This window comes from Plecotus auritus, assembly GCF_963455305.1.
Source record: "Plecotus auritus genome assembly, chromosome: 8".
Lineage (NCBI taxonomy): Eukaryota > Metazoa > Chordata > Mammalia > Chiroptera > Vespertilionidae > Plecotus > Plecotus auritus.
In genome coordinates this window covers 129,091,602-129,118,608 of record NC_137782.1, presented here as the reverse complement: position 1 = coordinate 129,118,608, position 27,007 = coordinate 129,091,602, and the positions used below count along the sequence as shown (strand labels likewise).

General features: G+C 37.9%; 2 protein-coding genes across 2 annotated transcripts in view; both read left to right on the top strand.

Annotated features, from left to right (window-relative positions):
* STAMBP (STAM binding protein) overlaps positions 1 to 27,007 on the top strand; it is a 762,428-nt gene that overhangs the window by 547,889 nt on the left and 187,532 nt on the right. The gene's annotated exons all lie outside the window — the stretch shown is intronic.
* The window catches only part of ALMS1 (ALMS1 centrosome and basal body associated protein), a gene marked incomplete at its 5' end in the record, with an annotated part of 140,444 nt that overhangs the window by 68,247 nt on the left and 45,190 nt on the right, over positions 1 to 27,007 (top strand). The window contains 5 exon segments of the mRNA XM_080686207.1: positions 1,093 to 2,747; positions 13,129 to 13,373; positions 16,937 to 17,176; positions 22,907 to 23,077; positions 25,361 to 25,492. Coding sequence (XP_080542333.1) covers positions 1,093 to 2,747; positions 13,129 to 13,373; positions 16,937 to 17,176; positions 22,907 to 23,077; positions 25,361 to 25,492 — 2,443 coding nt within the window.

Here is a 27,007-nt window from a genome sequence, read left to right as displayed (position 1 = left end):
TTAGTTGTGGACTTAACAGGTAGAATAGGGCAAAGCACATCCACTCCACTATGTCGGAAGTGGCAGCATATTTTAAAATGTTGGGTTTTTTTAAAATACATTTTTATTGATTTCATAGAGGAAGGGAGAGGGAGAGAGAGAGAGAAACATCAATGATGAGAGAGAATCATCGATCAGCTGCCCCGAGCCTGCAACCCAGGCATGTGCCTTGACTGGGAATCAAACCATGATCTCATGATTCATAGGTCAATGTTCAACCACTGAGTTATGCCAGCCGGGCTAAAATATTTTTATATGAAGCCAAATGTGCCTATATCATCAAGTAGAATGGCAAGTTATGACTTCATAGGTAAATGCAGACATCTCAAAGAAAATTTATGTTTATGGTAGCATTATGCACTGATATTAACCAGGAAGAGGTATTAGTTCTTTTTCCTATCGTAATTGGTAAAATATTAGGGTGTAGGCTAAGCTTCTGTAACAAAGAAATCCCAAAATACAATGGCTCAAATAAGGTAGAATTTTATTTTCTTATGTGATAGTCCAGGGTAGAAACAGGAGCAAGCTGCTTCAGGTTATCCAAGGACCCAAGCTGGGTGGGCAGCTGAGTCATCCTTTTATATGGCTTCCAAGGTTGTTCTAGACAGCACCTATTTCAGTTGGCAATAGTAATGGTGATAGTAGTGATAGGTGGATGTGGAGGTTGAGAACTTGATTTTTTAAGGACAGGAAGCAAAATTTGTACTTAATTCTTTTGCTCATATTCCATTGGCCTAAACTTAGTCTTATGGTCACACCTAGCTTCAAAGGAAGCTGGAAATCTGTGGCTTGGTGGCCTTATGACTAATTAATGTTGGGATATGCTGTTACTAAAAGAAAAAAAAGTGAGAATACTGGGGGACAACAGTAGTCTTTGCTTTTGTTACTTCAGTGAAAAATTTTTAGAAGAAATTAACTGCATGGTCATGGTCCATTTTATTCTATAATTAATTGTCTTATTCTTATATTCTTCCCTGTTTTATTGTAAAACATCAGCAAAGTGATTTTTGTATAACTACTTGGACTACTTCAAGTAAGATCTTTTTTTTCTAGGGTTTACGGAGTCCACAGGGAATAGGATGCCAGCCAGAAGCTGTCTGTAGTCATATTATTATTGAGAGCCATGAAAAAGGATGTTTCAGGACTCTAACTCCTAAACAACCACAGTTGGACAGCCATCCCTGTGTCTTCAGATCACCTGAACCCTTAGAAATTATCAGAGGACATCGGAGCCCATCATCATGGAGAACCAGGCACATCAACCTTTCCAAATCACTAGACCAGAGCAACACCCGTTTCAAAGTTTGGAATTCCTTGCAGTTACAAAGTCGTTCCCCAATTCAAAACTTTACAACTGATGACTTCAAAATTAACAAGGGTTTTCGAATGCCATTCCGTGAAAATATGGACCCTTGGCTGTCAGAATTAGTAGAACCTACTTATGTGCTACCTGAAGAAATGGATTGTCATTCTTCATCACAAATGCTGTCCCCAGAATCCATGAAAAAGTTTACTACCTCCATCACTTTTTCATCTCACCGACATTCTAAATGCTTTTCAGATTCCTCTGTTCTTAAGGTTGGTGTTACTGAAGATAGCCAGGGTACTGGAGCATCTGTAGGGGTATTTAATTCTCATTTCACTGAAGAGCAAAGTCCTCTTAGAAATCTAAAACACGACACCTCTTCCCCTTCATCATTTAAAATTAGCCATTCCACACCAGGAGTAAAAGAGAAGAATATAACTGTAACTCCAAATTCTCCACCCATATTTCTTGAACAACCTGAGCTCTGCAAAGTCCCACATGTAAGAAAACCTCCTCCTCCTCCTCCTCCCCCTCCCCCTTCCCCGCCCCCTCCCCCTCCTCCTCCTTTTCCTCCTCCACATCAGCATTATGTAGCTCCAAATCTTCCTTGTCACATTTTTCTTGAAAACCGAGAACTCTTTGAACAAAGCAAAACCCCACAGGTAGATCATCAGATGAGAAAAAACCACTCTCCCCTTCCCCAAGGTCAGAGTTATATAGCTCCAGACCTTCCTTCTACTATATTTCTTGAACAGCGTCAGCTCTTTGAACAAAGCAGAGGCCCTGATATAGATCACCACATGAAAAAACAATATTCCCCCCTTCCTCAAGGTCAGGATTATGTAGTAGAAAACAAGGATCAACAAGAGCCTAAATCATACATTTCTAATATAAAAATTGAAACTAATAAAATCAGTGATGTGGTCTCCCAATCAGCGCCAAATCAATATACATTAGTAACATCTCCATCTACTCCACCTTCAAACAAAAAAGTACTTTCTTTTGTTCGTATAACTCTTTCTCCCAAGACTTCCTCCAAGTTGGATAGTGGAACCTTAGATAAAAGTTTTATTTCATTGGATCCATCTTCTAAAACAAGGATGAATAGTGAGTTTAACTCTGACCTACAAACTATATCTTCAAGATCATTGGAACCAACCTCCAAATTACTGACCGGTAAACTTATAGTACATGATCAAGAATCTTTAGGTTCTCTAGGACCTAAATCTTCACCGGACTTTCAAGTCATACAGTCTCTTCCAGATAGTAATATTATTACTCAGGACTTGAAAACCATACCTTTTCAGAATAGCCAGATAGTAACCTCAAGGCAAACACAAGTGAACTTTTCAGATTTGGAAGAATATTCCAATCCAGAAAGGACTCCAGTATCTGCAGATCGGTGAGTCTCTTTGTGATAACAAGCAAGCTGGTGGAATTTGTCATAACGGGTTTTAAATATTTAAGCAAATGTAAGTTTTGGGGGAGGAGCAGTATGATTCTCTTAGGGCAGATTGTATCTAAACAATTCTGCTGGAAGTCTTTCAAGAGATAAATATCAAAGTAAGAGAGGACATCTGAAAGTAATGTGTTTATACTTTTAAAGGGCTTTTGATAAGACTTGGCTTCAAGTATTCAAAACATTGAATTATTTTGAGAAGACGCTTTGATCATGCAGTGGCACAAGTTACCAGTTCCTTATTTATTGTGTTGAAGATATGCTGAAGACCAGGCTTTGGGAGGGGATGCATGCACATGCTCCCTCTCCTGCATGTGCGCTCTCTCCTTTTTTTTCCTCTCTCTTCGTTTCCATTTTATGATTCCCCTCAAATATTTAATATTCACAATGTAAAAAGGTAACTTTTCAGTGGAAAATTCTGGCAAACATCACTTTAGCCAAGTAATCAAGGTTTAACCTCACCAGTAATGCAAATCAACATACTGTACTCTCTGATGTGATGCCCTACTTCACAATGTATTGTAGGAAAGGAAAACCAGGTCAGGGATAAATGCATTAGATTGATATTATTCAGCCTAAATTTAAGACTGTCAATAATTCAATTTTACATTAGTCTCTCACAAGAGACTCCTAACATTCTGTTATGGCTAAACAGAACTACCCCTTGTATTTAATGTTTCCATCTTATAGTTGAGAAGGCAACATGTCATAGTGGAAAGCACTGGCCTTGGAAAGGAGGAAGGGGAAAAAATGTTTTTTCAACATCCACATACGGTATTCTTGGCAATGAGGGACTTATATATGTTACCTAATTTAATACTCATGATAACCCTATGAGTTGATGGTGGTATCCATATTTACCCTCTGGGAAACCGAGGCCTGGACATTGCTACTTAGTCAGCAAACAATTTTCTCAAATAATGCTGATTGTAAGCAGCAGATGGGGCGTTCACACACAGTCTATTTAATCAAAGCAAGAGTTTGTTTATCACATGATATTGTTTCTCCAAATTTTGAACCATACTTCTAGCTCTTCTGCTAACTATCTTCTTGGATAAGTCATTTAATATTTTTGGCACTCATATGTCCAAATGAAATGTTTAAAAGTTAGTGATTGAGAATTGAAATGGGGCAAAACAAACAAGGTGAATCTCTAGTTTCAATGTTATAAATAGTAGGGTATTGTAGAAATCAATATTGATAATTATTTTTGAAAAATGTTTAGAAATTAAAAGATTGACAAGTTTATGTACAATATTTAAACTCATCAAAATGATAAAATGCTTAGTTATTGGAGCTGAGTTTCTTGAATGAGAAAATTATAGATGATTATAAATATGAATTGGTAATGCCATTTGTTCAGAATGTACTAAATGCTAGTGGTTGCCTATATTATTTTTTTGTTCAGTATTATCAGAGATAGATAGTATTATCTCAATTTATAGATTTTAAAAGCCTAATACTTAAACAAATTAAATGTTTTGCCTCAGATCACATGACCATTAAGTGTTGGAGGTGGCATTTGAACCTGGGTGTGTCTGACTCCAGTGTCCATAAATAATTCAAACTGTACATATACATAACACATTTATTTGTGTGTATATGCAGTCATCCACCACATAACAACATTTAGGTCAGTGATGGGTTACATATATGACAGTGGTCCTATAAGATTATAATGACCATTAAGTGTTGGAGGTGGCATTTTACTAATTTTTTAGTTAAAAAAAATTCTTACGGCCTAATGACTTTTATGACTCCAAAGGATTTGCCAAAAATAAAGAGGTTGCAAAAATCAAGAAGGTTGTAGTTGAGATGACAAACAACTGTAACCTGGGTGTGGATAAGGATGACATTGGAGAGTTCCTAGATGTGGTTCTTGAGGAATTGACTAATGTGGAGTTGTTGGAACTAGAGCAGGAATACATAGCTGAAGAAGAGGCCAAGAGAAAAGGAAATTGCAGAAGAAAAAGAAGAGGAACCCCCAAGAAAATTCACAGTAAAGGGTTTAGCAGAAGCTTTTGCAGACCTCAACAAGCTTAAAACTTTTGAAAACATGGGCCTCAACACTGAAGGGTTTTCATCAATTGAGAGGAATGTTCATGGTGCATTATCTATCTACAAGCAAATAAATAATCAACCAAGCAAACCACCATGGACATATTTCAGGCAGGTCCTTCATGAGGTATTTCAAAAGAAGGCATTCTTATCATAAGAGATGACAGCTCCATGTGTGTTATTACCCCTAAAGACCTTCCAGAGGGACAAGATGTACAGGTGGAAGACAATGATATTGATCATTCTGACCCTGTGGAGGCCCAGGCTAATGTGTGTGTTTATGTCTTAGTTTTTAACAAAAAGTTTTAAAAAGTAAAAAAATACTTTAAAAGTTTTAAATAGAAGAAGGTTATAGAATAGAAATATGAAGAAAAACTATTTTTGTGCAGCTGTACAAAGTGTTTTTTAAGCTGTGTTAAAAACGTTAAAGTAAAAAATGTTACAGTAAGCTTAGGTTAATTTATTATTGAAGAAAAAAGGTGGTTTTAAAAATAAATTTAGTGTAGTTTAGGTTTACAGTGTGTATAAAGTCTACAGTACTTACAGTAATATTCTGGGCCTCCACATTCACTTACCACTTAAGTGTCCTGTACAGGTGTACCATTTTAAATCTTTTACACCATATTTTTACTGTACCTTTTCTATATTTAGATATGTTTAGGCACACAAATACTTAGCATTTTGTTACAGTTGCCTACAGTATTTAATACAGTAAAGGAGCAATGGGCTGTACATAGAGTGTAGGTGTATATTAGGCTATACCATCTAGGTTTGTGTAAGTGCATTCTGTGATATTCGTACAATGACAAAATCGTCTAAGGATGCATTTCTGAGACTGTGTCTCCGTCATTAGGCAGGGCATGACTGTGTGTTTACATAGAACATGTGCAAGTATTAAATATTTTTAAACTTTTTTATTCTGAGATAATTTTCAACTTAAAGAGGAGTTGCAAAAAATAGTAGTTTTTGTATTGATGTGTAACATACTACCCTGAAATAGAGCAGCTTAAAACAATGAATATTATCCCAAAGTTTCTGTGGGTCTGAAATCTAGGCATGGCTTAGCTGGGTGCTTCTGGCTCAGGGTCCCTCACAAGGTTGCAAACAAGGTATTGGCTGTAGCTATGGTCTAATCCAGGGGTGGGCAAACTTTTTGATTCGAGGGCCACAATGGGTTCTTAAACTGGACCGGAGGGCCGGAACAAAAGCATGGATGGAGTGTTTGTGTGAACTAATATAAATTCAAAGTAAAGGAGCGGAGGGGAGAGCAAGAGAACCTGATAGAACAGCCGGATCCGGCCCGCGGGCCGTAGTTTGCCCAAGGCTGGTCAGCTGTGCTTGACTTCCAAGCTTGCTCACATAGCTGTTGGCTAGAGGCATCAGTTTCTTCTTCTATATGGGCAGCTCCAATATAATAGTTAAATTTCCTTCAGAGTGAGCAAATCAAGTAAGAGTACAAAAGAGGTTTTCAGGACAAAAGCCACAGTCTTTATGTAACCAACCTTGGAAGTGAATTTCACCACTCTGCCACATCGTTTGATAGAAATAAATCACTATTTTCAGCCCATCCTGAAGGGTTAGGTATTACACAAGATTATGAATATCAGGAGGCAGAGATCATTAGGGGATATCTTAGAGGTTGGCAATATGCCCTTTACAAAAATTTCCCCTTTTGTTAACATAACCATAAAACATTTACCAAAACTAAGAAATTATCCTTCATATAAAATTATAACTAGCCGAAACCGGTTTGGCTCAGTGGATAGAGCGTCGGCCTGTGGTCTGAAGGGTCCCGGGTTCGATTCCGGTCAAGGGCATGTATCTTGGTTGTGGGCACATCCCCAGTAGGAGGTGTGCAGGAGGCAGCTGATCGATGTTTCTCTCTCATCGATGTTTCTAGCTCTCTATCCCTCTCCCTTCCTCTCTGTAAAATATCAATAAAATATATTTAATAAAAAAAAAAAAGATAAAATTATAACTAAAATATAGATTGTTTGGGATTTCACCTGGTTTTTCCACAAATGAACCTTCTCTGTTTCAGATCCAATCTAAGATCCCACCTTGCATTGTAGGTTTCATATCTTCTTCGTTTCCTTCATTCTGTGGCAGTTTCTCAGTCTTATTTTTCATCACCTTGACACTTTGAAGAGAATTAATTAGTTATATTTGAGAAAGTTTTTCAATTTGGCTGTTTCATGTTGTCTCGAGATTAGATTGAGGTTAGGCATTTTTAAAGCATCTCATCAGGGAACACATTATATTAACATGCATTAATGGTGATGTTAAACTTCGTGTGTGTGTGTGTGTGTGTGAGATGTTAACCTTGATCACTTAGCTAAAGTGGTGTCTACCAATACTCTCTGCTGTTATACATATTTATAAATTCCCAACAGTTGTTACTGTTGCTTGGTTTATTTCATTATGTGAAATATAGAACAACATAAATATATATATAAAAAGGTGTGTGTATGTATGTATGTCTCCATATGTATATGTACATGCTACACATTAAATGCTCATTATTTTCTGCAGTTCTGTACTTTTGCTGGATTGTTTTACTTCAGCCTAAAAAAATTTCTTTTGGTATTTCTAGAGGTCTCCTGGAGATCAGTGCCCTTCTCTTTTATTTATTTGTATTTTATTTTTAAAATAGATTCCAATTTTCTCTTGAAATTTCTTTTATATTTTTACCTGTTATCACCATCTTTTGCTCTTTTAATATATTAATAATCATTTTAAAATCCTATGCTAACTTCAGTATCTCAATTTCCTGTAAATCAATTTTTTCTTTTTTTCCCCCTCTCAATTTTTACTTTTTCCTGCCTCACAAATTTTACAATTTTTGCTTGTACGCTGGACATTGTGAAAAAAAAATTATAGAGACTGAAAATGCTATTACTTTGCAACAGAGAAGATTGTCCCTTTTCTCTGTTAATCATTTCAGGAATTTTACTAGGTCAGAGCTGGGTTGTACTACCTATGATTGTTAATGATTTGTTTGGATTTTTGTTTTAAGCTGACAAGTCTTTGATTCTTCAATAATTAAATATAGTGAGATACCATAGTTCAGACTTTCAGATGTTTGAATTCAGCTCTTTAGATTCTCAGCCCTTGCAACTTTACAGTGTGGCAAATATAAGGGGAAAACAGCTATGTATTTTTGTGGTTACATTTTCTCATTGGAAACGTCTCATAAGCACTCAAAAGATGACAAGTGATTGCACTGTTTTCTTACTCAACCCCCTAATGGATTTTTTTTTATTGCTAGTTTTGTAGGTCTCTGAATTCCTCACCTTGAAAGTTCTCCCCTCTCAGGCGTTATTTAGCTTCCTGCCTTATCCAGGTTCAAAATCTGGCAAATGTGAGGAGGAGGAGGCCTGATGGTTATTATAGGTTCCTCTATCTAATGGGATTTGGTTTGTTAGTGCCTTCACCGTGCAAGAGAATTTCACTCTACTTTTCTGGCTCAGTCCCCCATCCTCCCATACCACCCTGACACTAAGGAAATGTCCTGTGGTGGAAATCAGCTTGGCATTCTGCTAGATTTCATTCTTTCTTGCCAGCCTATGGGTTCATCAAAACCTATGGTGATTTCTCTTTCCAATGGATTATATCTACCTATACAAGGGTGGGGAACCTTTTTTTTGCCAAAGGCCATTTGGATATTTATAACATCATTCTTGGGCCATACAAAATTATCATTAAAAATCAGCCTGCTATATTAGGTCAAACATTTAATTAACTCATGGCTAATGCTTTGGCAGGGCCAGACCAAATGATTTCACAGGTCTTTTGCAGCCTGCAGTTCCCTACCCCTGACCTATACCAAGCTCCTGCCCATAATTTCTAAGAAGCCCCTCTACCATATCCTATATAATAAAAGCCTAATATGCTAAGTGTCTGGTTGGCCGTTCAACCAATCAAAGTGTAATCCTATATGATAAAACCCTAATATGCAAATCAACCAAATGGCAGAACGACTGGTCGCTATGATGCAGACGCTCAATGCAGGAGCTGCCCCCTGATGGTCAGTGTGCTCCCACAGGGGGAGCACCACTCAGCCAGAAGTCAGGTTCATGGCTGGCGAGTGCAGAGGTGGTGGTGGCAGAGGCCGCGGGCGGGGAGTGAGGAGTCCTGGACTGTGAGAGCCCCAGACTGCTAGAGGGATGTCTGACTGCTGGCTTCGGCACAATCCCCTAGGCTGGCAGGCGGACATCTCCCGAGGGGTCCGGGACTGTGAGAGGGTGCAGGCCGGGCTGAGGGGACCCCCCCCCCCCATCCAGTGCTCAAATTTCGTGCACCAGGCCTCTATTATGCTAATGATAAGGTATGCTAATGATAAGGTAAGGCCACTCAACTGCTCGCTATGATGTGCACTGACCGCCAGGGGGCAGACTCTCTGACTGGTAGGTTAGCTTGCTCCAGTAGGTTAGCTCTGACTAGTAGGTTAGTCAGGCCTATCAGGACTGTGCGAGACAGGCCAGACACGCCCTGGAGCCCTCCCACAGTCCCTCCCCGGCTGGACAACCTCCCACATCCCTCCCCGGCCCCAGTTGTGCGTGCACTGGTGGGGTCCCTCAGCCTGGACTGTGCCCTCTCAGGAACCCCTCGGGATATCGGGGAGTCAGTTTTGGCCCGATCCCACAGTCCAGGCCAAGGGACCGCACTGGTGCACGAATTCATGCACCGGGCCTAATATTGTTCCCTGATTGCTCCCATAGCTCTCTAATTTTTTTAGTATGATTTCTATAATTTATTCAACTTTGCTTATTACATCAGGAATGATGGCCTGTGGCTACCTACATCTTACCTAGAAGTGGATCCAATTTTAGATCACCTTTAAGTTCTCTCTGTGATATATTAATAGTACCTTACTTAGAGTGCTTGTATCTTTTATCACACTTATTATTAGGTATTTTATGTTTTTGATACTATTATGTATGGTATGATTTTTAGCTTTTAATTTTATAACTTCTTTTTTTTAAATTAAATCTTTATTGTTGAAAGTATTACATGTCCCTTCATCCCCCGCCCCCCTCCATTGACCCCTTCTAGCCCACCCCAGCTTTCACCACCCTATTGTCTGTGTCCGTGGGTTATGCATATATGCATACAAGTTCTTTGGTTGATTTCTTCCCACCCACACACAATTTTATAACTTCTGATACTGAAAAATGTAGTGTATTTTTAAAAATTTGATTTCATACCTGGCAGCTTTTTAAAAAATATTTTATTGATTTCAGAGAGGAAGGGAGAGGGAGAGAGAGATAGAAACATCAATGATGAGAGAGAACCATTGATCAGCTGTGTCCTGCACACCCGCACTGGGGACCAAGCCCGCAACCCAGGCATATGCCCTTGACCAGAATCAAACTTGCAACCCTTCAGTCCGCAGGCTGACACTCTATCCACTGAGCCAAGCCGGGTAGGGCTCTAGCAACTTTTTTTAAAGCTTATATTCTAATAACTTATCTGTAGATTATTTTGGATTTTCTATCAAAATTACATCAAATATGAAAAGTGACAGTATTCTTGTTTTCTTACCCTGATATTTCTTCTTTTTCCTGCTGATACCATTTAAGACCTTTACTAAAATGTTCAATAGATATGGTAAGAGTTGGCATTCTTATTTTGTTCCTAATCTCACAATTACTACATTTCACAATAATTAGGATAGTTTCTCTAAAGTTTTTTTGTAGTTTCCCTTTGCAACAAATTTTATACCTGATTATTAAATTTTATCAAATGTTTAATCTGACCATATTGGTGTGATCGTATGCATTTTATCCTTATTGGTGGTGGTGAATTATATTGATTGATTTTTGAGTGTTAACTTACCTTGTATTTCTGGAGTAAACCTTCTTGGTAGGAATTCACACACACACGCACACGCACACGCACACGCACACGCACACACACTTGGTTTTCTAACATTTTGTTTAGGATTTTTGCTTCTATATTCATAAGAGTTATTGGCCTATTACTTTCTTTTCTCATGATTGTTCTTTCAATTATTGAATAGTAGGCAGAGGGTATAAATTCAAAAGTTCTTTTGTTCTTGTGATATATTATAGATATTAATCCAATATAATATTACCCCATTTTTTTAAAATATATTTTATTGATTTTTTACAGAGAGGAAGGGAGAGGGATAGTTAGAAACATCAATGAGAGAAAAACATCAATCAGCTGCCACCTGCACCCCCCCCACTGGGGATGTGCCCGCAACCAAGGTACATGCCCTTGACCGGAATTGAACCTGGGACCCTTCAATCCACAGGCTGACACCTATCCACTGAGCCAAACTGGCCAGGGCTTACTCCATTTTTTTAAAGTAGACTATTTTTGAATAATTTTAGACTTACAGAAAATATGTAAATACTAGAGGCCCGGTGCACAGAATCGTGCACCAGTGGGTCTGGTCCCTCAGCCTGGCCTGCACCCTCTCGCAATTCGGGACCCCTAGGGGGATGTTGGAGAGCCAGTTTCAGCCAGATCCCCGCAGGCCAGACCCAGGGACCCCACCAGTGCACAATTGGAGCCAGGGAGGGACTGCAGGAGGGCTCCAGGGGGTGTCCAGCCCTTCTTGCCCATTTCCTATCAGCCAGACCCCAGCAGCAAGCTAACCTACCGGTCGGAGCGTCAATCCCCTGGTAGTCAGTGTGTGTCATAGTGAATGGTCAAACAGTCGGACACTTAGAATATTAGGCTTTTATTATATTTATTATATAGGATAATAGAAGTCTCTGTACCCCTCCCTAAGTTTTTCCTATTGTTAATATCTTACATTAGCATAGTATCTTTGTCAAAATTAAGAAGCCTGCATTTGTGCATTACTATTCACTAAACTCCAGACTTCATTTGGATTTCACTTATTTTTCCATTAATTACCTTTTTTTGGTTCTTGAACCCAATCCAGTATATCACTTTCAATTTAGTTAGTTGTCATGTCTCTTCTTAGTCTCCTCTGGTCTATGATAGTTTCTCATTGCTTGTCTTGAGGAATACTGGTCAGATATTTTGTAGAATGTCCCTCAATCTGGGTTTGACTGGTGCTTTTTCCATGATTAGACTGGAGTTAAGGATTTTGGCAAAGAACACCACAGAAGGGAAGTACCCTTCTCATCACATCGTAGTAGAGAGTATGTGACATCCACATTACATCACTGGTGATGTATACCTTTATCACTTGGGTAAATAACATGGTGTTTGCCAGGTTTCTTCATTGTAAGTTACTATTTCTCCCTTTTTATATTTTATTTGGAATCCAGTCACTAAATTCAATCTATACTCAAGGAAGGAGAGATTAAACTTTACCCCTTGGACTGGGGTGAGGGGGTAGAGGTATCTACATGTATTATTTGGAATTCTTCGGTAAATAAGATTTGTATTTGTCTTTTCTCTCCTATTATTTACTAGAGGCCCGGTGCACAAAATTCATGCACTCGGGGGGTGTCCCTCACCCCAGCCTGCGCCCTCTCGCAGTCCGGGAACCCTTGGGGGATGTCTGACTGAAGGCTTAAGCCGGCAGTTGAACATCCTTAGTGCTGCTGCAGAGGCAGGAGAGGCTCCTGCCACCACTGCTGCGCTGACCAGCCATGAACCCGGCTTCTGGCTGAGAGGTGCTCCCCCTGTGGGAGCGCACTGACCACCAGGGGGCAGCTCCTGCGTTGAGCGTCTTCCCCCCTGGTGGTCAGTGCTTGTCATAGCGACTGGTCGTTCCGCCATTGGGTCGGTTTGCATATTAGCCTTTTATTATGTAGGATAGGATTCAGTCATTTATTTACTCCATTCTGTTTGAATATGAATTCTCTATAATCTTAACACATTATTATAAGATTGAAAACTTCTGGTTCCCCCACTGACATAAACTCCTTGAGGGAACACTTTGTTTCTTATTTATCTTTGTATCTATACATTTAGTACAGTCCCCTAACTTATAGTGAACCTCTCTGGTAATTTTTTATAAAATGAATGTATTTTCACTTGAACTGAAAAGTACTCTTTCCTCAGCTAAATTACATAATAGCATTCTAAATTGAAATTAAAAGTAGATTTTAAAACAAAAGTAAACTCGTGTGTTTGCATTTTAAGTATCATAGAAACTGAAGGTTACTACATAAACAACTTAACCATTTATTGTGTCTGCACAAAACATTACCTGAAACTACTTAAATATTTGTTGAAGCCACTTTTGGAAAGATATTATGGTATTTTATAAGCCAAGGATATATGACCTGCTCTGTCCTTTCTCTTATTTGTTCAGATCACTGGAGGAGGTTAAGACTCCACTTTCTGCCTCCTCTGGAAAATTATCATCTGATGCAGTCACTCAGATTACAACTGAAAGTCCAGGAAAAGCTATGTTTTCATCTCAGATTTTTATTAATCCTGATGATGGTGAACGTGAAATTCCAGAGCCCAGTTCCCAGGAGCCGGGCAAAGCTCCTAACAAGTTTGCTTCATCATCTTCAGTCCAACAGATTGCTGTTCCTCGGGACACAAATGGAGGTAAGAGAATGTGATTGCATTTTAGGTCAGATTACCTACTTTTATGTGTAACTAGAGGCCCGGTGCACAAAATTCATGCACGGGGGGGTGTCCCTCAGCCTAGCCTGCACCCTCTCCAATCTGGGACCCCTCGAGGGATGTCCGACTGCCTTTTTAGGCCCGATCCCGGTAGGACATCCCTCTCACAATCCAGGACTGCTGGCTCCCAACTGCTTGCCTGCCTGCCTTCCTGATTGCCCCTAACCGCTTCTGCCTACCAGCCTGATCACCCCCTAACCGCTCCCCTGCCAGCCTGATTGATGCCTAACTGCTCCCCTGCCAGCCTGATTGCCCCTAACTGCCCTCCCCTGCAGGCCTGGTCCCCCCCAACTGCTCTCCCCTGCAGGCCTGGGTTCCCCACAACAGCCCTTCCCTGCAGGCCTGGTCGCCCCCAACTTCCCTCCTCTGCCAGCCTGGTCACCCCTAACTGCTTTCCCCTGCAGGCTTGATCACCCCCAACTGCCCTCCCTTGCAGGCCTGGTCCCTCCCAACTGCCCTCCCCTGCTGGCCATCTTGTGGTGGCCATCTTGTTTCCACATGGGGGCATCCATCTTTGACCACATAGGGGCAGCCATCTTGTGTGTTGGAATAACAGTCAATTTGCATATCACTCTTTTATTAGATAGGATCATCTTAGAAATTTGTGATTATGTCTTTCTAGTCAGAAAACCTAATTTTACTTGTAAACATTAGAGCCACATGATTATATCCATCTTTTATAAAAAGAATATGATTTATTATGTTTTTATCTTAATTTCCAGTAGAGTTAACATATATGGAACTCATGCTGCTTATTACTTGTAATAAGAAAGCAAATATTTCAGAAAAACTTGAAAACTATAGAGGTTTGATTTTAGGTGGGCAGGTGAATTGTTGGCATTTTGTCTTATAGTAAATGTTATGCACTATAATAAATAGATACAAATATATGTAATAATACAAATATAATATCATAAAACAATGACCATGGACCCAGGTTGGCTGTGGCTCTGCTGCCTTTGCAACATGGAATTCATAATTACCTTGAATTCACTGTCATATTCAACTGGAAGGGACAGAAGAGCAAGTGTCCGAAAGTTTTTATGGGCTAGGCCTGAAAGTGGTCCAAATTATTTTGTACAGGCTACAAATAGTTTAGCTGTGTTTTCCACAGTGAAGAGATGGATTTTGGTGAGCAACTAGTCATCTCATTTAGAGTGCTATGCTATTATTGGGACAGTGACTTTAATAGTGCTTATACTATACTAGAGGCCTGGTGCACAAAATTCGTACACGGTGTGGGGGGGGCGTCCCTCAGCCCAGCCTGCACCCTCTCCAATCTGGGACCACTCGGGGGATGTCCCTGTGGGATCGGGCCTAAATCGGCAGTCGGACATCCCTCTCATAATCCAGGACTGCTGGCTCCCAACCACTTGCCTGCCTGCCAGCCTGATCACCCCCTAACCACTCTCCTGCCAGCCTGATTGACGCCTAACTGCTCCCCTACTAGCCCAGTCACCCCCAACTGCCCTCCCCTGCCAGCCCCGCCGCCCCCAACTGCCCTCCCCTGCCAGCCCCGCCGCCCCCAACTGCCCTCCCATCCCTGTCGCCCCCAACTGCCCTCCCCTGCTGGCCTGGTCTCCCCTAACTGCCCTCCCTTGCTGGCCTGGTCTCCCCTAACTGCCCTCCCCTGTTGGCCATATTGTGGCAGCCATCTTTGACCACATGGGGGCGGCCACCTTGTACAACGGCATGAGGGTCAAATTGCATATTACCTCTTTATTATATAGGCTAATATTCAAAATTAGAGTAAGTTATTTTTATAACAAGAAAATTAACAATTAAGTTTCCATTCTTCCCCCATATGAGAATGGAAACTTTAGATTACTAAAGTTTACTGATTACTGATTTTACAGTATTTAATAGTTTGCACAAATCTATTTAAAATTTTTCTATGTATACAATAAGTTTATCTATCTGTAGATACAGAGAGGCTATGCCTAAATGTATAAATGAAGATTTCTTGGTTCAGCATTTAGATTGCATTGAATTTAAGTAAGTACATTTATATGTTAAGATAGTTATACATTTTTACTGTGAAATAAAACTCCCAAATTGTACAGTTTAATAAATATCACAAAGATCATCTTTATGTGTCAGTTATCTATTGCCACAGTGATACTGTATAACAAGAGCCTCAAAAATCTCAGTGCTTAATGACAAACATTTGCTTATCTCGCTCACTGGTTTGTGTGTCAGTTGGGATGTGGCTGCAGGCAGCAGAAATAGTTTCGTTCTGTTCACTTGCCTTGTTCTGAAACTCAGGCTAATGGGACAATAGCTATCCACAGTATGTTGTTCTCAGGTGGTGGTATAAGCACAAGAGGGGAAACCCAACTATGAAAGTGTGCTTTAAATCTCTACTCACATCAAGTGGATCAGTCTATGTATAGAGGCCACAATTTCTGGTTTTACCTTTACATACAGATACCTGGGAGAAAGAACTACTTTAAAGTATTAATATTATTTGATTTAAATATTTTTGAAATTGTGAATTTAAAAGTAAAATTTTTGATTTCTTTTATATGAAAACATTTTAAAGTACATAGAATTTATACTTTATGCTCAACACATGACTGTCTGCCCACTAATCTGAATTAATAAATTCAGAATAATTTACTGTATGTTTATATTTGGTTCTATTTTTAAAATTTTGAAGAAATTTTTAGTTGAACTTTCTTTAACCCCTTTCAGTCTTTTCTTTCCCAAAAGCAAACATTATTTGCTGTGTAGTTACTTCTTCCCCCATTGGCAGGCAGTACAAAGTAACCTTAAGACTGTTGCATCCAAACATAAGTTTGATGAAAAATTTAAAAAGCCACTTATCTTTCTCAGAATTCTCCATCTCCATATCATAACCATTCTTGATCTGGGTCCACTGTAATTCTGCCCAATCATTGTTACTCATTTTCTGCAACCTTGTAAGTGGTAAATTTAACCATCACTTTCAAACTTTATATACAAGAAGAAGAAAATTAGTAAGTCAATATTCTAGCAATAAATGATTACAGCAATGACCATATAGAAGTGGAGGCTACAGCTTTTTTTTTCTGTTGTTTAAATTCTTCCCTCTGTAAAATGGGCTCGGTTTCTGGGGAAGTGTGTGTATGGTGTTTTTGTTTTAGGTTTTATTTTTGTTTTGGAGGGCTTTGTTTTGTTTTTTGCTTTTGCCTGATGGAGTAATATAAGTAGTTCTAAATAATCTGAGACTTTATTAGGCATGCACCCTGCCCTAATCTCCCTCATTATTTTCTAATTATTTCCTTCATGTCACTTATAATTTATTAAAATATTAGATTATTTATTTAGTATGCTGCTTACTTACTATATATCTTCCTCCTCTTAAGGCAGAGGTACTTTTCTTTGTAGTTCACTGATATATCTCAAGAATCTTGAACACTGCCTGGCACTTGAAGGCACTCAGTATTTGTTCATTGAATTAATAAATATTTTCTTATTAATTGTTCTGATCTTTATCTCCTTAGCTCAGCCTTCACTATTGCCATATAAGCCTTCTGGTAGTACAAAGATGTACTATGTTCCACAATTAAGTCAAAGTCCTTCAGCTGTGGATTCCAAATCGAAGAGGACCTATATTCCACAATTAAGTCAAAGTCCTTCATCTCTGGATTCCAAATCGAAGAGGACCTATGTTCCACAATTAGGTCAAATTCCTTCATCTCTGGATTCCAAATCAGACACCACCATTGAGAGCTCACACTCAGGTATTATTCAGAATTATTTAAAATTTTATTTTTTACCCCCTAACCGGTTGGCTCAGTGGATAGAGCGCAGCCCACAGACTGAAGGGTCCCGGGTTCAATTCTGGTCAAGGGCACATACATTGGTTGCAGGTTTTCCGGCCCTGGTTGGGGTGCATACAGGAGGCAACCAATTGATGTGTCTCTCTCACATCGATGTTTCTCTTTGTCTCTCTCTCTCCCTTCCACTCTCTCTAAAAATAAATGGAAAAATATCCTCAGGTGAGGATTAAGAAAATAAAATTTTACTTTTTTGAAATTTTATTTGTGGACTGGCTAGTTAATTCTGGAATGACATGAAAGCTCAGTGGTATTTAATCTTTCAGTGAAATATGATGTTTTTCATGCCTCCATCTTTGGTTCAGATAGGTGAGTTATTTGGTCAGATATATTATGTATACTTAAACATTTAATAAATATTTGATGAAGAAAATTGTATGAACAATTGTTTGTTTGAGTTAGTATACTCTGTTTAGGTCAGAATTTTCCAAATTTTCTCTATTCACAGAGCCCTTAATGTTCTGGTGATTTTTTTTCCTCATCATTATGTGAAACACATATAAAATAAGTATTTTTTTCAAATAGGGAGTAAGTTATTAGGGCACATATACTTGTTGTTTTGACCTAACAACTTAATAAACAAAAATATTAAGTATAAATAAAAATGTTAGGCATTTCTTTGTGGTGTTGCTTTTTAAAAGAAAATACTTTTTTCATAAATAACCATAATTACTTACTAATGAGATAATGTGCAACTGCTAAGGCACTGCACACCATCTCAAACCTTGAGATGAAATTGGACACAACACCCTATTTCCTGCTTTTATTACAAGAAACTGTAATTCAGGTTTGTAAAGACACAACAGCATTGAAATGAATGTAGCACTATCTAGTATTGAAACTTTACCTTGAGCTACTAGTTTGTGTAGTCTATACCAGGTAGCAAATATCATTGTTGTTTTCCTAGAATTTTTAAATATCCTGGGTCACTCCTTTGAGATCACCCCAGGGCAACTGCAGATTTAGAAAATTCTCCTATGGTGACTTTAAAGTAATGATACTTGGTTGCTGTGCTGTGGGGTTTTGATGGATGGAATAACATTTTGAATGGTACACAGGAGATGACTTGGTTCAGTTTAAATATAAATTGTTTTTTTCATGATTTGTCAGTAGACATCTTTAAATGTGCAGAAATTACACAGAAAGGATAAATTGTTCTGGTCTTAGGCAGATTCTTTTTAAAAATATTGATTCTGAGAGAGGAAGGGAGAGGGAGAGAGATAGAAACATCAATTGGCTGCCTCCTACATGCCCCCCTACTGGGGATTCAGTGGGCAGCCCCAGCACGTTCCCTGGCTGGGAATCAACTGGCAATCTCCTGGGCTTAAGCAGACTTCTTTTTGGTTAATTTTGAGAGGACAAAAATAGTATCCAATGGTAATTGAGTTAAAATCCCTGGTGCCACTGAAAAAAGAACCACATAAATACTCATCAAATACTAGACTTGATTACTAAGCCTTTAGTCAGAAACTGGAAGAAATGTCCATTACTAGCAAGTCTGTGATTTTAAAAACACACTTAATGGCTACCAGAAATAAAACAAGCTGACTTAATTGATTGTAGGTAGGAAAATCTTTGATTTCTCTATCACTTTAAGCCCCCTACTTCAGAAGACAGGGTGTCTGTATCAATAGAAATCTGATAAGTTTTCCCAATACTTTTTGAGGCCTCTAGTGTCCTGCTATTCATTCACATCCATAACTATTCCATCTAGTTGGAGACATTAACTTTGAGGAAAATTGGACAGTGGTGGGAGGAGAATGACTCAGGTGGGATGGTGCATTATATCCTGAGAAATGTTCTCCATCTATTCTGAGAATGAAGGAGTTGAGAATAGAAAACAATACTTTCTTAGACCAGTAGAGTTACTCTAGATGAAAGCCTAGGAATTGTTCTAATAGCCATTGTTTATTAATGTGTTGTGCATCTATAAATATAAGAGAGATCCAATTACAGTTTGGGGCCAAGGACAAGTCATGCATTATTGGTAGCAAATATTTGGGCCAAATAGATTTCTCCTTAATTGAACTCATAAAATTGAACTTATAAAAATCTTTTAAAAAAAAATACAGATAAGGCAAAGGTAACATCCCAAAGAAAGAGGTAGATGTTAGAAATTTACTTATTAGGACTAGTACCATTCATAAACAGTAAAAGACTTTAAAACAAAAATTATTATTAGAGACAAGGTCACTTTATAGTGATTAAATAGAGTCAATCCATAAACAGGAAGATAAAACAGTTATAAGTGTATATGCACCTAGCAACAGAGTCCTAAATACAAAAAGGAAAAAACCCACAAGAAATATTTCAAACCAGTTCAAAAAGTCATGTATTTTTTAATTCCATTATATGAAATATGCAGAATGAGGAAGTTTGTATAAACAGAAGGTAGATTACTGGTTGCCAGGAATTGTGGGAGAGGGGAAAATGAGAATTATTTGCTGATGTGTACAGGGTTTCTTTTTGGGATGACAAAAATGTTCTGTAATTAGCAGCATTGGTTGTGAACTGAATTGTATACTTACTAGAGGCCTGGTGCACGAAATTTGTGCATGGGAGGGGTTGTCCCTCAGCCCAACCTGCACCCTCTCCAATCTGGGACCCCTTGAGGGATGTCCAACTGCCTGGACAGTCAGACATCCCTCTCACAATCCAGGACTGCTGGCTCCCAACCACTTGCCTACCTGATTGCCCCTAACCACTTATGCCTGCCAGCCTAATCGACACCTGACTGCTCCCCTGCTGGCCCGATTGCCCCTAACTGCCCTCCCCTGCCAGCCTAGACACCCCTACCTACCTTCCCCTGTCAGCATGGTTGCCCCTAACTGTCCTCCCCTGCAGGCCTAGTCGCCCCCAACTGCCCTCCCCTGCTGGCCCGATTGCCCCTAACTGCCCTCCCTTGCCAGCCTGGTCGCCCCCAACTGCCCTCCCCTGCAGGCCTGGTCGCCCCTAACTGTCCTCCCCTGTAGGCCTAGTTTCCCCCAACTGCCCTCCCCTGCTGGCCTGGTCACCCCTAACTTCCCTCCCTTGCCAGCCTGGTCGACCCTAACTGTCCTCCCCTGCAGGCCTGGTCGCCCCCAACTGCCCTCCCTTGCCGGCCATCTTGTGGTGGCCATCTTTGACCACATGGGGGCAGCCAGCTTGTGTGTTGGAATGATGGTCAATTTGCATATTACCTCTTTATTATATAGGATTTAAATGTTATGTGAATTCTCAAATCAAAAAAATGGGGAGAAGAAATGAACAAATGAAGAAAAGACTACCTGAAAATGTAAAGATTTGGTAGTAGATTTAGAATACATTTTGCAGGCAATGAAGAGTAAAATTAATGTGAAGGAAATTGAATTGGTGATGAGAACAAACTTGAAAAATTTTCTTAAAATACAGAGAGAATAAAATGAAGATGATGAAAAAGAAGACTAGAGACATAAGAATCACAGCTAAGTAAACCAAACCAAGAATTATATCTATAGCTGAAGAAGTAAGCAGAACAATGTGAACAAAAGTAATATCAAAAGACTTAATAGAGGAAAACGTACCTCTCCTGAAAAAGGGAACACAGTATGCAGATTGAAAGTTATACAGATACAGTCAAAAATGAGTAGAAAGAGACTGACATACATACTAGGAAAAGATTTTCAGTTAGAAGGAAAAGAAAAAAATTATATAAACATACATAGTTGTCTTTTTAATAAAAGGTTATATAGTTAAGGGAACAGAATTTAGTCATATCAGATTTACAATGCTAAAATGTAACAGATAAATGGAGCAAAATATGTATTTATATAATTGTATAATTCAGGAATATATGAACCCAAGTGCATATTCATTAAGCAGTATGGCAATGAGAAGACATTTTCACGAATATACAGGAAGTATATTCTACCTCCATCCCATCTTGAAAAATTCACTTGGAGATTTACCAGCTGAAGAGATGGATCAAAATGAAGAGTTCAAGAATGAAAGGTGGTAGTGCTGACTGTGCAGTTGTGTGCTGCAGGCAGTATGTATGCTCTGTTTATTCAGAAGTAGTTGTGAGGAGAGTGACCCCCATGTATAGTTGTTTGTATTATACCATAATATACAATAACATATTTTTTGTATTTAAGGAAGGAATTGTTGTTCTGATTTCTTCAAAAAAATGCTATAAGGACTAGCTTTGTCCTGAATGCTAGAATCTGGAGCTCAGAAGAAAGGTCTCAGTTAGATATATATATTTGTTGGCCATCCTATATAATAAGAGAGGAATATGCTAATTATCCGTTATGCCTTGAGGTGTAACGACCAACTGCATAATGACCACATCACGGATCTGCAGGAGGGTGGGGCAGCGAACTATAAGCAGGCGGCGAAAAGCTACAGGAGTGGGCAGGGCAGCAAGCTGGGGGGCGGGGCGGGGGAGCTACAGGAGGGCGGCAGAGCTTACTGGCACACGGATTCGTGTGCAGGGCTACTAGTCAGCATATAAATAGTGTTCCATACATTGGTAATCTGTGATTTCACCCAGGAGTTAAAGAAAGCTCAGTTCTGACCCTTTGAGGAACTCTGACAATGAGAGATTTGGTAGAAGAAAAGATCTAGCGCTTTCCCAGAGAGGAAGGGAGCAAACCCAGGAAAGTGATGCCACAGAAACTGAGAGGATCCAAATATAATCAGTACTGTGGTCAATAAGACTTAGTAGGATCCTTGCAATCTGTCTTGAAAAATTCTTCATGGCTTATTAATATTTGTATTGTATTGATGATACTGATACTAACCCAGCATTTATTGCATTTACATTTTAAGTGCTCATAAAATGCATGAAGTACAGAATTCCAGATTAGAAAGAAAACACATTTTTGTAGAAGATAATTCTAAAGTTACTACAAACTCTTGTATGTCCAGAGATAATTCTTTCACCACTTATATTTGGCATAGATAAGCTTCTCTTATCAAGAGATATAGGAACATTAAACATTTTTAATAAAATTAGTTTCAAATTTTGTATTTCTTATTACATAAGAGGTTCCTTTCAATGTTTTGTCCCTTATATTGTCAGGTTAATCTTCCTAAAGTGTAGCTAATTATATTTCCCTTTATTTAAGAAATCTTGATGTTACATTTTATGTACAAAAAAATTCAGGATTTTTAGCTTGGGATTCCATGCCCTGCTCAATTTTGTTTCAAACAATTATTTTTTAATATTTCCCATCACTCTCTTTAATGTATTTTATAACCCAGGCTGAGCACAAATGTGTCTGCTTCTTATATACTCTTTGCTTTCCTGCCTCCTTGTCTGCTAATGCTGTAACCTCTGCCTAAAATGTCTTTATTCCTTCCTCTGTGATTTTCAAACAGCCTACTTATTTTCCAAGGTACAATCTAATTTCACCTTCCTGAGCTGGAAATTGTCTCCTTTCTGAACTATTGGTCTACTTTATATGTCTTTTCTTATGTCATTTGCTTCTCCACCTTGTATTGTTACAATTTAGTTTACGTGTCTGACACCTTCTGTTTGACATCTCCTGATTACTGTACTACACTCCCATTGTAGTGCTTTTTTTTTAAAGTGGTTTAAGAGGTAAATTTTTGTCTTTCTTCAACTTAATGGCTATATTTGTGTTGATTGTACTACTGTCCCATTTTTCTTAGGATCCAATGATGCCATTGCTCCGGATTTCCCGGCTCAGGTGCTAGGCACAAGAGATGATGACCTGGAATCTCCTGTTAATATTAAACATAAAGAGGGGATCTATAGTAAGAGGGCAGTAACTAAGGCATCCTCATCAAAGGGAAAAAAAAACGTTCAGAAAGATAATGCAGGTAACTGGATTGGCTTTGTATATTTTATGGCTTCTTTCTTTTACCTCCCCCGTTCATCCTAAAGGAGAATATTGTTCAGTCTTTATCTTGTTCTGCTTTGTTATATAAACTTTTTTCCTTAGCTATCTTATTGGGTATGTAGAAAAAGGTGTAAAATATTTTAAAATGCTTCACAGATTTTTGAAACCTATAAACTTTTTTTAAAATATATTTTTATTGATTTCAGAGAGGAAGGGAGAGGGAGAGAAACATCAATGATGAGAATCATTGATTGGCTGCCTCCTGCACGCCCCCTACTGTTTTATAGTAAAAATAAAGTTTAAGATACTCTATATAAACAATTGAGCCACACCAGCTGGGCTGTAAACTTTATTTTTACTATGGAAAATAAAATACATTGTAACTTTTGAAATGAAATAATATCCAATTGAGTATGTTTTAGAGACTAGGATCCATAGAAAATCTTGATTAAATTGTCTGATGAGTTTATCTGTCAAGAGATTCAAATTAGTGGTAATTTGGTAGACAGATAACTCTTTGATTCTACTGACAAACAGCTGAGGATGGGAGGATATGGAAAATTTAGCAGAGAACAAAGTGATAGAATTAAGGGAATTTTTTCAGACATCTGTACAACGTACTTGCCAACCATCATCCACTCAGGCTGCATTTGGTAAGGATGATGTGTTGGAAATAAAGTTTGGCTCTATTACCTAAGGGGCCTCCAAAACATCCCACCTATTCTAGGGGTCTGCTAATAATATTGTAGATCTGCTTTTAAACTTTGCATCCTAAGGAAAAGTCCTCCTGGTTTAATTCTATGTAGTCATTTCACCATGGGAAAAGTTCAACCTCAGAATCTTTTACCATAAGGGCTTACAAAGAAAAGGGGACATGTCTGTCTGAAGAAAGAGTGACCTGCGTATAATATCTAAGTAAGCTCATAAACTATACCAGAAATAAAAGTCTCAGTGGAAGTGTTGGAATATAAAAGTGAGAAAATCTCTTAGAAAATAGAACTTAAAACAAAGGGGAAAGAAAGAAAATATAAGAAAATTCAAGATCGGCTTAAAAGTTTCAACATAAAAAAAAAAACGTGTTCTGAAGAGACTAAAGAATCAGCCATATATATTAATGTGAATAAATCCCCAAGTCATAATATTAAGTGGAAAAGGCGTGTTGTTTAAAGGACATAGAGTATTATACTATTTATATAAAGTTTAAAGACATGCAAAACAATCCTTACATTGTTGATTAATTCATACAATATAGTAAAAAAAAAAATACTTAAGATTGATAAACTCTAAATTCAGTATAAATGTTGCTATTAAAAAGAAAGAATGGCATCATTGAGGCTTTATACACAGAATCATTATAATCATTATTTTATAATGTTTTATTTTTTTAAGCTCTGTGGTAGACATATTGGTGTTCATTATGTTATGCTTTAGTAATCTATTGTCTTTCTGATTTCTTTGTTGAAAAATACTTATACTTTGAAATAGCAAATGAATTTCTTGTCAACCCGTTGTAAAGACATGTAACCATTATTAACTGTTGACTGTTATCTTACTTGTATTGGTGATTTTTTAAATGTATTTACGAACATATTAGTTTGCACTTACGTTTTCTCATATGATAAAAAAGAAATAGAGCTGATTTTAAAAGACCAATAAGGTAGGTAAATTTCTATCAAATATTACCAAGAAAAACAGAAATGGAAATATTAGGCAAGTTTAAAAGGGTGTAACTTAAGACTTGAAAAATTATGTGATACTCTATATAAAATGTACATGATATAAGTGTATTTCTAGGATTATATGAAACATCAAAATTGGCTCTATAAGTAACATAAACTTGGAGTAAGTCAAAAGAACTTGAAAGGATTGTTCAACTATACTTTTCTACTTTGAGAAAGATACCTGATCTAGAGTTTTTTCTTTACTGTTGTATCAAACCACAAGGAACAGATTTTATTTAACCCATTGTTGTACAAAGAAAAATACGGAAAGCTTTCCTGAAAATTCATGTCATAAACCCACCATTACTGTCATAGCTTTTACATGGTAGGGCCTAAGAGGTGCTTTTTCCTGAGATAGATAGATAGATGATAGATAGATAGATAGATAGATAGATAGATAGATAGATAGATAGATATAAAGAGGTTTTGGGGGTTTTTTTGCGGAGCGGGTGGGGTGGGGGAGGAAGACAGGTAGGGTTACATGGCATTTATGTTTATTATCTTTTCCTTCTCTGTGGTGTTAAATGATGTCATTATTTCAGATGTTCACGTACTTACCACTGGAAATGAGAACCACTCAGACAAAAAACAGAAAAAGAAGATCTACACTAAAAAGGCAGTGACTAAGCCTGCCCAGCCTGAAAAAATAGAATTCTTGCAGAAAGACACTGGAGGTAGATGAACTGGGTTATCTGCATGTTATTTTCTTCTGGCCTTCTAAAATGAGAAAAGACAGAACAGTATGCTCTGTTCTTTACTTTGCTCTCTTCAGCCTTCCTCTGTCTTGCTCACATGTGAAATAAGATATTAGCTGTAATTTTTGTTATACATTGAAAGTTATAAAACCAAATGTTTAATAAAACATTTTTAAAGCTCTTTGAGACATTGCTGGAGAACTTTGTGAATGTAGTACACAAATTAATTTCATTGGCATAAATTCAAATAGTGGACTTTTTAAAAAAAATCAGTGCCATGAAATGCTGACTTTCTAATACCATTGTACATAAGTCTTTGTGTTTTAGGAATTTAGCTTGTTTACTTTCTTAACTACCTATCCAGTTAATTTACTTTAGTGGGACTATGCTGATTAAAAATTCCTATAATAGTGTGTTTAAGTTAGGATTAGTTTTGGCTCTGAGAGATGAAAAACAAAATATAATAACATTGGTTTAAAGAAGGCAGGAAATTGTTTCTTTCTTGTAAAAATCCAGAGTATCAGGGAACAAAACTTTCTATTGCTCTCACATTTTTAGCCTTCATTCTCGCGTGGTAATCATCTGGCTCATATTCCAGCCAGCAGAAAGAAAGAAAGGAACAGAAAAAGGCATATTCCTTCTTTAAAATACTTCTCAATAGTTACATGTATTATTTCCCTTCCATCATATTGGACAGACTTAGTCACATGGTCACACCAAGCTATGTTACCACTGAGGCTGGGAAATAATCTTTATTCTGATAACTGTATGCCCAGCTAAGTTGGGGTTCTATTTTAAAGGAAAATGGATTTCAGAGGACAGCTGACAGTCTGTCACAATGTAAACAGAAAACATATTTTGGAGCATAATTAGCCACCTGTCTTTAATTGTGTATTAGTTTTTTTTTTTCAAATTTGTATTGTATTGTATTCTGGTCAACATTTCAAAAATTTATCTCCTTTTTGAATGTTTTGATCATGTTAATCTCCTAATCAAAAAGTTTTCATTGCCCTTAAGAATAAAATCTTAACTTTTAGCATAGTCTTTCAGAACAATAGAATCAGCTACCAAACAACTTTTCAAATGCTAATTTTCACCTGTTTTCCTTATAAATTCTGTAGTCAAATAAACAATATCCTTGCTCTATTTCTTAGATGTTCATTTGCTTTCCTGACTTCATTCTTTCTTATATAGTCACCTCTGCCTAAAATGGCCTCTCTTTCCATTTCTGTGTGTATTCCAGCTCACCTGTCTTTTAACACCAAGCTTAGTTAACTTTACTCCAGAGCTCTTGCATGATCCTCCTAGCTGAAATTAGTTTTTCTTCCTTTGAATACTTACACTTCTTTTTCTGTCTTTCTCTATGGTGTAATTCTTTTACTTTGTATGATATCTATGTGTGTTTTTTTAATTCCAATTTAGAACAACAGTTTCTAAACACATTCCTGATGGATCTTTTTATTTTTTCTTCAACACCAACAATAATGCTTTTCA